At 57.3% G+C, this 12,029-nt stretch overlaps 1 protein-coding gene across 22 annotated transcripts in view; it reads left to right on the top strand.

The window, feature by feature from the left end:
- Ncor2 (nuclear receptor corepressor 2) overlaps nucleotides 1-11,287 on the top strand; it is a 160,137-nt gene extending 148,850 nt beyond the window's left edge. For 11 of the 22 annotated variants that reach the window (XM_055606472.1, XM_055606476.1, XM_055606482.1 and 8 more), the window contains 10 exons: nucleotides 1,385-1,914; nucleotides 2,762-2,914; nucleotides 3,003-3,148; nucleotides 3,379-3,572; nucleotides 4,278-4,427; nucleotides 4,959-5,104; nucleotides 5,648-5,701; nucleotides 8,438-8,665; nucleotides 9,509-9,688; nucleotides 10,136-11,287. In XM_055606472.1, coding sequence (XP_055462447.1) covers nucleotides 1,385-1,914; nucleotides 2,762-2,914; nucleotides 3,003-3,148; nucleotides 3,379-3,572; nucleotides 4,278-4,427; nucleotides 4,959-5,104; nucleotides 5,648-5,701; nucleotides 8,438-8,665; nucleotides 9,509-9,688; nucleotides 10,136-10,317 — 1,963 coding nt within the window. In that variant the 3' untranslated portion in view covers nucleotides 10,318-11,287. Of the gene's footprint in view, nucleotides 1-1,384; nucleotides 1,915-2,761; nucleotides 2,915-3,002; nucleotides 3,149-3,378; nucleotides 3,573-4,277; nucleotides 4,428-4,958; nucleotides 5,105-5,647; nucleotides 5,702-8,437; nucleotides 8,666-9,508; nucleotides 9,689-10,135 lie in introns of those variants that run through there. The other 11 variants (XM_055606493.1, XM_055606487.1, XM_055606492.1 and 8 more) reach the window with 5 other exon arrangements.
- The last annotated feature ends 742 nt before the right edge of the window (nucleotides 11,288-12,029 follow it).

Here is a 12,029-nt window from a genome sequence, read left to right as displayed (position 1 = left end):
GCACCGGGGGGAACAAGCCTGGGGGGAGGGCACACAGATGGATTTGCTAAGTGGGAGGGGATTGTGTGGATGGGCAGATGGGTTGAGCAGATGGCAGGATTGGAAGGGGCGTGGATGAATGAGAAGGTTATGAGAGAGTGGGTAGATAGATGGCGTGTAGGCTGGCCCAGAGGAGAGGGTATGTAGGGAGTAGGTGATCAGAGAGGTCCACAGGGAGCCAGGCGGATAGAGGATGCTTTGGGTGAATGAAGAGCAAGAGGGATGGCTAACTGGCTGGATGGGGGTGGGGCCGGGTGGATGGATTGTGGAATGCATATATGCATAGATGGATGGCAAATTGATGGGTGGACGGATGGATTGGAGGATGGATGTGCGGGAGAGCAGCAGGTGGATGGGTCAGGTGGATGGCTGAATGGGTTGGAGCAGCTGGATGGGTGGGTAGATGGATGGATAAATTCATGGATGGACGAATGGGTGAATCAGACTAGGTGGATGAGTGGATGGACGAACGGATGGGTAGGCAGATGCATAGATGAATGAGTGGACAGGTGGATGATGGTCAGCTGGATGGTATATGTGTCAGTAGATAAATTGAGACATGTAGAAAGGTGGATGAGTGTGGGGATGGATGGATGGATGGATGGTGGGTGGGTGGGTGGTGGGTGGGTGAATGGATAGATAGATGAGCAGATGGATACATGGGGAGGGTAGCAAGATGGACAGGTGGTTGGAAGGGTGAATGGGTAGATGAACATGGGCAGAAGAATGGAGGGGAGAGTAGGTGGGTGGGAGGATGGACAGATAGACTGACAGGTGGTGGGTGCATAAGTCAGTCGGTGGCAGCTAGTGCATGAGGCCCAGGAGTATCAGCTGAAAACTGGGACAGGGAGCTTAATTCGTGGCTACAGGGCCAGTGCTGCCCGCAGTTGCCGACATGAACTTAGTCCATGCTTGCTGGCACACGTGCTCCTCACTCTGAGAGGCCGTGCATGTGTGCCAGCTTCAAGGAGTGCCTCCTACTGGCCCTACTCGGGCTTCCTACCCTCCACGCACCTCGGTGGCATCTGGCCATGTGGTAGTGGCTGCCCTCAGGAGGGAATAGTCTGTCTTCCCATCTGGGTTGCTGTTTTCTCAAAAGCTCCAGCACCCTTGCCTTAATTACCGCTGTATTCTGAGGGTCTGTGACGGTTCTCGGCACCTGGTCGGGGTTGGGTGAAAAGCTTTGGGAGAGAGGGACTGAGTGGGGCCAAGCACAGCGAAGGCAGTCAGGCCAGCAGCCTTACTCTGGCAGCCTCAGGGAGTGAGAGGCGTAGTCAGGGACTCCAGGGATGTGAGGTAGTGATTCCCTGGCCGGCGCTGCCTGAACCTTCCTCTTCCCTTCCAGGTCCACCTCCACCTCTTCGCCTGTCCGCCCAGCTGCCACATTCCCACCTGCTACCCACTGCCCACTCGGTGGCACCCTTGAAGGGGTCTACCCTACGCTGATGGAGCCCGTCCTGTTACCCAAGGAGACCTCTCGGGTTACCCGGCCTGAGCGGCCCCGTGTGGACACTGGCCATGCCTTCCTCGCCAAGCCCCCAGCCCGGGAGCCTGCCTCCTCACCCAGCAAGAGCTCCGAGCCCCGATCCCTAGCACCCCCCAGCTCCAGCCACACAGCCATCGCCCGCACCCCAGCAAAGAGCCTTGCACCCCACCATGCCAGTCCGGACCCGCCGGCGCCCGCCTCAGCCTCAGATCTGCACCGAGAAAAGACTCAAAGTAAACCCTTTTCCATCCAGGAATTGGAACTCCGTTCTCTGGGTAAGACCACCCTGACAGCGGCCACGTTCATAGACGCAATAATCACGCGTCAAATTGCTCACGAAAGGGGGCCGCGAGAAGGAGGTTCGCTGGCCAACGACTCCCCTGGCGACGGTAAGACATCCGGCCCGCCGCCTGCCCACCCCATCTGTGGCCTAAAGATATTTTCAGATCTTTGCTTTTAATTTTTCCCCCCTTTTTTGGTTGGTTTTGGTGTTTTATTTTGAGCTCGTCCTCATCAGTTCGCACGCTGTGGTGACCCCAGCCCACAGGGCGCCTCATCGTATGCACCCTTCCATCATGAGTTTTTTCTTTTTCCCTTTTTTTTTTCCTCCTTTTTTCTTTTTGGATTTTTCGCCTTTTTTTCTTTAATGAATGGATCTGTGGTTTGGACTCCGACCGCGTCCCCCCATCTCCCACTACCACCTGCACCTTCGTTTGGGGTAGTGGGGACTCGGGTCTACCAGCTGACTGTGCCGCCACTGTTCGAGGAAGAAGTTAAGGCAGGGAGTGAGGGGGGAGAGAAGGGGCAGGGGGTCAGTCCAGGGCGCTGGGTACCCACCTCTCCCTCCCACACTAGCATACAGTCCAAAGAGAATGAAGCTTCTCTGTGTTGGGTCAGGTACAGTGGGGCTGTGACCCACACCCCCAGACCCTCACACTCCAACCCTGCGTACTCACACCTTCCCTCCCCTTTCTCCGCCACCACCTGCCAGTCTGTTCTCCCACACCCTGGCCCCTACTGCCCAAGCCAGACTTCCACAGTCCTTTGAGTGTGTCCATCTGTGTGTCCTAGTATATGGAAGCTCCCATCACTCACCATTCCTCCTCTCTGGCCACCCCTAGGCCAGTATCATTTCCTTCCATCTTGAGGCCCAGCCAGTGCCGAGGAGTGGCTTTTCCCAAGCCCAGCTCAAACCCAAGCCCACGCCACATTGTGACTCCAGCCCGCCTGTTACAGGTTACCACAGTGGAGCTGGCTACAGCCCTGATGGGGTGGAGCCCATCAGCCCCGTGGGCTCACCCAGCCTGACCCACGACAAAGGTCTGTCCAAACCTCTGGAAGAGCTAGAGAAGAGTCACTTGGAGGGTGAGCTGCGGCACAAGCAGCCAGGTGACAACCGGGGAGTGTAGCAGGTGGGGAAACCGAGGCACAACTCCAATCTGTCCCCAGCCCCTGACGAGCTCTGCTGTGTCCTCAGGCCCCATGAAGCTCAGTGGGGAGGCTGCCCACCTTCCGCACCTGCGGCCACTGCCCGAGAGCCAGTCCTCATCCAGCCCACTCCTCCAGACTGCCCCGGGCATCAAAGGTCACCAGCGGGTGGTCACCTTGGCTCAGCACATCAGTGTAAGTGCCTGGCCCCTGCTACTGGGAGAGCAGGCGGATGTGAGGGCCCTATCCCAGAGTCAGGCAGGTGCTGACGTGTGCTGGCCACCACACCCAGTTCTTTGGCAGCCATCTCTGTATGGCCCACACGGGGACACTCCCCCAGGAGACCAAGAGCCAGGTCATGGTTCTGCCCTGCCGTAGTTGGAAGGTTCTGGCAGGGTGGTGGCTGAACTGCCCTCTCCCTGCAGGAGGTCATCACACAGGACTACACACGCCGCCACCCGCAGCAGCTCAGCGGCCCCCTTCCTGCCCCTCTCTACTCCTTTCCTGGAGCCAGCTGCCCTGTCCTGGATCTCCGCCGCCCACCCAGTGATCTCTACCTCCCACCCCCCGACCATGGCACCCCAGCCCGAGGGTCCCCCCACAGTGAAGGGGGCAAAAGGTGAGGAGGAAGTCTCATCTACATCAAATGCTGGCTGGGGAACAGTAGGGTGGGGGTGAGTCCAACCGAGTGTTGGGCTGATGGGAAACTGACAGCCCACTCAGGTCCCAGAAGCAGCACAAATTATGTGATCTTGGAACATGGCACACCCAAGGGTCCCAGCCAGAGCTCAGAGGTTTCACTCCCATTTAGCAGATGGGGAAACCGAAGCATAGAGAGGTGAGTTAGCATCCCGTCCAGTGCACACACTCCTCCTGCCCTGGCTGGGCCTGGCCTAGGCTCAGGAGCAGAGCAAGGTGCCTGGGAGGAGTCCGATTTGAAGAACACAGATGTAGATAGTCGGATCTCGGGGGGGACAGTGAGGTCCTGGAATGGGCATCTCATCAGGGTTCAAACATGGTGGCACACAGCCCTGAGGTCAGGCGAGGGGGCTGTTGGGAGGCTGAGGCAAGAGGTTGTGAGCTTCCTGTGTGTGCCTGGACTGCACAGCAAGAACCGATTCAGAAGGCCGTGGGTTATTGATAGATTAGTTGAAAGGGGCCTACCTACCCGTGGCCCGATCACAACAACCCACTGGGGTCTCCGTACCTCAGGTGTCACCACCTGGCCATTCACCGAGAAACACGCAAATCCCCGCTGTGGGCAGGAGGCTGTCCCCTCTGCGGGGAAGAATTTCACCATCATCTGGGGTGCTCTCTCCATTAGGTCCCCAGAACCCAGCAAATCCTCAGTCCTGGGCAGCACCGAGGATGGCATTGAGCCTGTGTCCCCCCCAGAGGGCATGACCGAGCCAGGACACTCCCGGAGCACCGCATACCCACTGCTGTATCGGGACGGGGAACAGGGGGAGCCCAGGTACCCATGGCACAAACCCCACTCCAAAGTGGCTGTGTCAGTTCCAAGTCCACCCGTGCTCTCAGCCCTCTCCTCGGAGGCTGCAAACCGCTTCACAGCCCAGCGGGTTCATACACCTTCAGGGGCCTTCGGTGGCAGCACCCTGTGCCATCCATCTGGGACCTCAGCCTGAGCTGTGTCCTTTCTCCTGCTAAGGATCTGAAAGTGAACAAAGCTGGGTCAGACAGGGTAGGGGTGGGTGTGGACATGGTGGGACAGGCCTCCAGCCTCAGAGGAGGTGACATGCGCCTGCTCAGTTCCTAGGGCTTCTTGTGTCAAATCTAGCTATAAGAAGTTCCTGGGCACCACTCATAGTGCGCCGGGGAGGCTCGCGAGCTGCCCCAGGCAAGCCACAGCTAATTAGAGACCCCAGCAGGTCTGCGACGGTCCTTAGCGGCTCGCTGGGACTCATGCGGGCGCTCCCTGCTGCTCACGGCCAGCGAGCGAGCTCAGTGCCCAGCCTGCTGACCTGGTGTCTCACACTCCCTGCAGGATGGGCTCCAAGTCTCCAGGCAACACCAGCCAGCCGCCAGCCTTCTTTAGTAAGCTGACCGAGAGCAACTCCGCCATGGTGAAGTCTAAGAAGCAAGAGATCAACAAGAAACTCAACACCCACAACCGGAACGAGCCAGAATACAGTAAGAGGGGAGCCAGGGCTGGAGCTGGCTCTGGGAGGGAGCTGGCATTCTAAACCCCACCCTGAAGAGCCCGGCATGCCGCCAGCGGGGACTGACTGGTGTGGCACATGTCACTACAGTGATACCCGGCACCCTCGGGTGCTCAGTACAAACTTCCCTGTCCTGGGGAGCACAGCACACTGCTCCAGTTGTCTGCCACAGACCTGGTGCTTGCACCATGGCTGATAGGGTGACAAGGACTCTTGTCCTTAGCTCAGGGTCACATGGACCATATGCTTTTGGAACACCAGGAAGCAGCAAGTGAGGGCGGTGCACTGTCCCCTCCCCAGAGTGTCTTGGACAGATAGGCAAGGCTCTTCCCTTCAGGAATTAGACTGTAAACGCCTTTGCAGGTAGCACAGGCCTAGTTTACTGACCAACCACCCGAGTAAACCTGGGGCGTCAGGTCCCTGTTGTGCCCAGACTGTACAGGGGACAAGTAGGAGTGCAGATGTCCTTCGGACCTGTGTGCTCAGGCCTCCCCACCTTGTTACCCTGCTCTAGATATTGGCCAGCCTGGGACGGAAATCTTCAACATGCCCGCCATCACTGGAACAGGTAACCCTCTCACACGTCTGCATAGTGCTCCCTTCCCCAACTGCTGACCTGGGGACAAGGAATTCTAGCCAGTTCACGTTCTACCCTGCTAGCCTCAGTGGACTCAGTGACGCAGAAGGCCAGCTTCTACTGACTAGAGTCCTCCCGTATGAGGGGTGCCTGAGGCTTGAGGTCAGGGTCCCTCAAGTGTGCTGTGGGTGTTAGGTACATATGCCACCTGGAAGCTCTTGCCCATTGGCTGGGGAGTGTCATCAGGTGGGTTGGCCTTAGGGTGCAGAGCTTCTGGGTGCCGCAGGCGTCTCTTACACCAGAGTCTGCATTTGAGGGTTCCAGCCAGGAGCCTCGGCCTTTTTCTAAATCAAGTGCAGATCTATAACGTGAGCGAGATAGTGTCAAACTCACACGTGGTTTGTGGCAGAAATTTCAGGCTTTCTGTATGGTGCTTGGGACTCAGAACAGCTGAAGGGTTGAAGGGGCCCCAGGCTCCTGGTCAGGGCCCCTTGGTTATAGTTGCATTGCCCCCGGAAAGAAACTGGCATGGGACCCAATGGGCTCAGTGACACCTGAACTGGGACTGTGGCACGGGGCATCTGTGGGGGCCCACACTCCCGGCAGAGGAACAGGCAAGGGTTGCTAACCTTCCTCAGGACTGTGTAAAGCCTCGGGCCCTGAGAATGAGGTGGACAGGCACACCATTGGGGACATTTCCAGAGGACCACAGGACCTGAAAAAGTGGGCTTGGGATCCCGGCAGGGAACATCACAAGCCCAGAAACATACTGGGGACTTTCCAGAAAGAAACGTGATCCAGACAGCAATATGGTTGGAATATTCTGGGATGTTCTAAGTCTTGACATGGGTGCTAGACACTCAGGTGTACGTGTGTGTAGACATTCCTGGGGGTAATACAGTGATTTGCACTAAAATGTAACTTATTTATCTCATGCATACACACACATACATATATTAGTCATACATTCCCCTTAAATGTTAGCTCTCAAAGACATGTTTCCAGGGCTGGCTGTGACACTTAGCACCCTGCCAGAGGTGAATAAGGAACCATGAGCTCAACACCCTGGGGACAAAGCCCAAGGGTGCTGCTCCATCAGGACACGCCCCTCTTGTTTATTTGTTTTGTAAGTGTCCACCGGTGTTGGGAATTTAGCTTTTTCCTGTTGACTTTTGCTTAGCACTGAGGGAAGATGACTAGGTGTTGTGAGTGGCCCCTTGTCCCAAGCTTGCCTGAAGCCTAAGCTTCTGCTGCCAGTAGAAGTGGGACTGTGAAAGTGACTGCCCCTCCCATCCTCAGAAGCTACTTTACAAACCAGGGACTTGCCAGCATGTTGGCCGTGTGGTTTTCATAAGGCTCAGGCACCCTGGAGGTTCACAGGGTACCACAAACTGGCCTGAGGCATAGGCTGAGAATGCTGCAGATAGGTTTCTGTTGTTGTTTGTGTTTTTGTTGGTGGTGGAGATTGGGGTGGGTAGGTTGGTTGGTTGGTTGGTTGGTTGGTTGGTTGGTTGGTTGGTTGGTTGGTTGGTTGATTGGTTTTGGTGGTGGGTTTGTTGTTCTTTTTATTGTTTGTCTGGGTTTAGAGAAATTTTGTTGGTATTTGGGACTTTGAAGCAAAGCCTTTGTACTCACCAAGCTGGTGCCCTGCCCCTGAGCTCCAGTCCAGCTCCTTTTTCCTTTCAGTGCTGCCCAGGCTAGTTCTGATTGGATTGAACTCACTCTGTAGACTAAGCTAGCCTCAACCTTGCTGTGCTCTTGCCTCAGTGCCTAAGTACCTGGGTTCCAGGACTGCTAATCAGGCTCCAGCCCTCAAGAGGTTCTGGAAGCACCCTGAAACACTGCAAAGAGACACCTGCCCACCCTGGCAATTGCAAAAAGTCCTATAGCACAGTTCACATGAGAGAGAGTATGTGTGCCAGAGAGGCTTTGTGGAGGTTCAGTGGAGGCTATAAACATCTCTTGAGGCCAGTTTGTTGATTGACCACTCAGCCTGGAGCCAGGCCAGCGAGGGCTGGAATGGCCCTACACCTGTCTAGCGCTGCCCTAGCCCTGTCCTCGCACGCACGTAACTGCATGGCTGTGACCCCCACCGCACCCCCCACCTCCTCATGCCCAGCTTTATACCCTTCTCCTCTGGCTCCTATGGGGAGAGACGGGGCAGTGGAGGCGAGCCCAGCTCAAGGGGATCCAGTAGGTTGAGCTAGGTCCCTAACGCCTTGAGGAAACGGGGACAGCAGGAGGTCCTGTCTCTGGTCCCCTTCCCTCCCCACATCCCTTCCTAGAGTCCAGAACACCCCATCTAGACTTCTCCTATCCCCCTGTCCCCAGCACCTAGCTTTGGCTTGACTCAGTGGCACCAACAGCCTCCTTACCCCTGCTCCTTAGGCCACCCACTCACAGTCAAAATTAAATGAACAGCCTCGGCTGGGATTGGGGTACAGAGTAGGAATAGGGCTGGGGACCCTCTTGCTGCCCCAGACCCCCTCCCTGGAACAGCCATGAGTTTCGGGGACAGTCAGGAACACTATCTGCACCCTACAGAAAGAGGCGGGCGGAGGGAGGGACGATGCTCAGCAGATGTGTGCTCACGTGCTCACTGTGTCTCTCTCTCTCTCTCTCTCTCTCTCTCTCTCTCTCTCCTCCCTCCTCTTTCTCTCTTGCGACCCTCTGGCTTCCCGGCCCTGGCCCTGCCCCCATGTGTCCGTCTGTCTGTCTCTCTCCCAGGCCTTATGACCTGTAGAAGCCAGGCGGTGCAAGAACACGCCAGCACCAACATGGGGCTAGAGGCCATTATTAGAAAGGCACTCATGGGTAAATATGATCAGTGGGAAGAGCCCCCGCCGCTCGGCGCCAATGCTTTTAACCCTCTGAATGCCAGTGCCAGTCTGCCCGCTGCCGCTATGCCCATAACCACTGCTGACGGACGGAGTGACCACGCGCTCACCTCGCCAGGTCTGCAGGCCTGCCCCGCCCGCCCGCCCGGCTGTGTCCTTCCCCACCCCGGTGTCGTTAATCCTCTCACCTTCCCCCTTGAGCTTGGGAGCCTGTGACCTTATTTTTGTGTGTGTTTGACATCTAGTTTGCTAATCCAAAGCTGGTCTGACACCCCGTGTTGCAGAGGGGCCCCCCTTTTGCCCCCAGCACTGCGCTGCTTCTCCCATGCTCACACTGCTACCCACGCCCCGCCCCCTCCTCCCCTGCTGCGTGGACAGGGATGGCAGTGGCCAGGCCCACCATGTGTGGCCAGAGCTGCTGGGAAGAGTCTAGTGTGGGCATGACCCCTTGAGGGCCAGGCAACACAAGGTCATCTCTCACTTTTCCAGTGCCCGTCAGCACACGCTGTTCCCCAGCAGAGGCACATAAGCAAAGAGGTGTTTTGCTGTCCCTTTCTTAGGTCAGGCCATCCTCAGGTTCTGGGCCTCTCAGTAGAGGCCTTCACTTAGTCTAGCACATCTCGGTGCTGTCTTGGACAATATCTGTCACCCAGCCAAGATCTGACACTTAGCATTGAGGAGTACAGTCGGGGGTGGCAGGGTCACCTGGGCAAATAGTCATCAACCTCCCTCACAGGAATGCTCTTCTATTCTCCATGCAAGGGACTGGCTTTGGCCTTCTGGTAGACCTTAGTGTGAGAGGGTTTCTCCCACTAGTTTTCTGTCTTGAGGCTCTAGGAGGCAGGCGGCTCCCCAAGGCAGGAATCAAACCCCCTGCCCAACTGCTCCTCCTCAGAGCTGGTGTAGGTGTGTTACTCTCGACACCATCTAACTTAGCCCCTTTCCGCTTTGTCCCCTGCAGGTGGTGGTGGAAAAGCCAAGGTTTCTGGCAGACCCAGCAGCCGCAAAGCCAAGTCCCCAGCCCCAGGCCTGGCATCCGGAGACCGACCACCTTCTGTCTCCTCAGTACACTCGGAGGGGGACTGCAATCGCCGAACACCACTCACCAACCGTGTGTGGGAGGACAGGCCCTCATCTGCAGGTGGGCATCAGCCAGGGCAGAGATACAGACTCGGGGTGACCCAGGTTACCCAGGGGAGGCAGCCCGTGGGCCCCAGCAATGAAGGGTGTAGGAAGGAACAGATCAGAGGGCCCTGCACAGCTTCCCAGGCATGGTTGGTTATACAGTGGAACCTGGCATCCTTCTGTGCCTGCACTGTAGGGTTTCGACGGGAAAGCTGAAGGCAGTAGAAGACAGAACGAAGGGAGAAATGGAAAGGTTATTACCGCAGTTCAAGCAAAGGGGCTTGGTAGGGCTATGCAGTAGAGAGGCAGGGAGAGGGCCAGTTTTGAGAAACTTCCAGAATAGGAGGAATTGAACGGTGCTGGCCCAAGAGGCCCAGGCTCTGGCTGCTTGTGATAGACGGATCCTGAGGTGGCTGCCGTGCTTCCAGAGCCTCTCTCCACTGCTCTCTCGTCTTCCCTGCAGGCTCCACGCCATTCCCCTACAACCCTTTGATTATGCGGCTACAGGCGGGTGTCATGGCTTCTCCGCCCCCACCTGGCCTTGCCGCAGGCAGCGGGCCCCTGGCAGGTCCCCACCACGCCTGGGATGAGGAGCCGAAGCCACTGCTGTGTTCACAGTACGAGACACTCTCAGACAGCGAGTGACCCCAAACTGTGGGGGGGGAACAGTGCCAGATCCTTGCATGAGGCCAAAGCAGCCCAGCATGGAGCAGACAGCTGCCGACTCCCCCCACTGAGGAAGGCGTCCCTGAGTCTGCCTGCGCGTCCATCCATCCGTCCACCCATCTGTCCATCCAGAGCTGGCATCCTGCCTGTCTAAAGCCTTAACTAAGACTCCCACCCGGGCTGGCCCTGCGCAGTGACCTTACTCAGGGGATGTTTACCTGGTGCTCGAGAGGGGAGTGGACAGGAGAGGAGGACAGCGGGCCGGGAGGGGGTACAGTGATCATGTGTCAGTTGCACGCATGCCTCTGGGGCAGCAGGGACCCAACGCAGGATGACCAGGCACCTCCACGCCACTGCCTCACCCCCTAACGCATTTGGAACCAAAGTCTAAGCTGAGCTCGCGGCCCTGCCCCTCCCTCCGCCCCCAGCCCGCTCGCGCTCTGGACAGACGTTCCCAGCTTATTCTGCCCCAACGCTGTCATCGCAGTCCCCAAAGGCCACCCAGCCCACAAGACTGGGAGCCCACCAAAGCAGGTGGGTGCACAAGGAGCCAGGCCTGGCCTGGGGCACGGATGTCGGTAGGAACTGGACCGTTCCCGGCCGTCGCTGCAGCGATGGGAGGGAGGGAAGGTGGTGTAAATGGTGTTGGCTTACAGGGTATATTTTTGATACCTTCAATGCGTTAATTCAGACGATTCACACAAGGACTCCCCCGTGTTACTGCCGCTGTGCTTTGGTCTCTGCTTACCGTTCCAGAGGCGTGTGCCGGCCAAGGCGGTTACCCCACCATACGCAGGACTGGGGGCAGGGTGACGGCACACAGCACAGCGCCCTCCCCCCTCCCTTCCTTGGGCAGAATGGACTTGATGCATATTCTGTGGCCGCCCTCGTGCACGGCGGCATTCTGTCATTTACACGTTGTTCCAATTAAAAAGCAAATTATACTCAAGTTACAACGTTTCCACTCTGCTTCTCGCTGGGCAGCAGGCAGCCAGGGCCAAAGGGCCAGCGGCGAGCATTGGCCCCAAGGAGAGTCCTCAGACGGCGTCCAGTGTTTCCCGCTGTGAGGGAGCCAGCAGGTACTCTTGTTGTAGAGACCATGTCAGGTGCTCACACCTGTGGGGACACATTGGGTGCTCACACCCATGGCCGTTGCACAGAGGTGTTCACACTTGTGGGGAAGCCGGGAGGTGCCTGTGTGCAGTAACCATGTATAAGTGTTCACACCTGTGGAGAAGCTGCTGGGTCTTCACGTCACAATAACTGTGTTGCCTGTGGTAAGGGTGTGGTGTGTTCACGCCAGGATGAAGCTATGGGGTGTTTGCATCACGTGGCGGGGGTTGAGTAACTGAGCCTGTGGTCAGGTTGTGAGGCATTCACACCTGTGGTATGGGGCGTTCACACCTGTAAAGGGAACACAGGGCTGATGCCTGCGGTGGAGGTGGCGGGTGTCTCCTCCGCAGTTACAGTGTGCCGTGTTTCATGGTGAAAGGTACTGTCTGTGGTAGGGATCAGGGTCCTTGCCCATGGTGAGGCCTCTAGTGTTCTTACTCACGAGTGTGAATGTCCAGCAGTCACACCTGTGCTGAGCATGTCCTGGGTGACCCTTGTTTCCTGGTGTGAACTCTTCACCTGTTCAGTCCCATTGTGTCAGCGGTGAGCATTATTTGGCCTGACCAAAATGACCAGAC

This window comes from Psammomys obesus, unplaced genomic scaffold (genome assembly GCF_907164565.1).
Source record: "Psammomys obesus unplaced genomic scaffold, mPsaObe1.curated_primary_1811, whole genome shotgun sequence".
NCBI classification, from domain to species: domain Eukaryota; kingdom Metazoa; phylum Chordata; class Mammalia; order Rodentia; family Muridae; genus Psammomys; species Psammomys obesus.
Note: the sequence above shows the minus strand (reverse complement) of the source record. Positions and strands in the feature narration are given on the sequence as shown.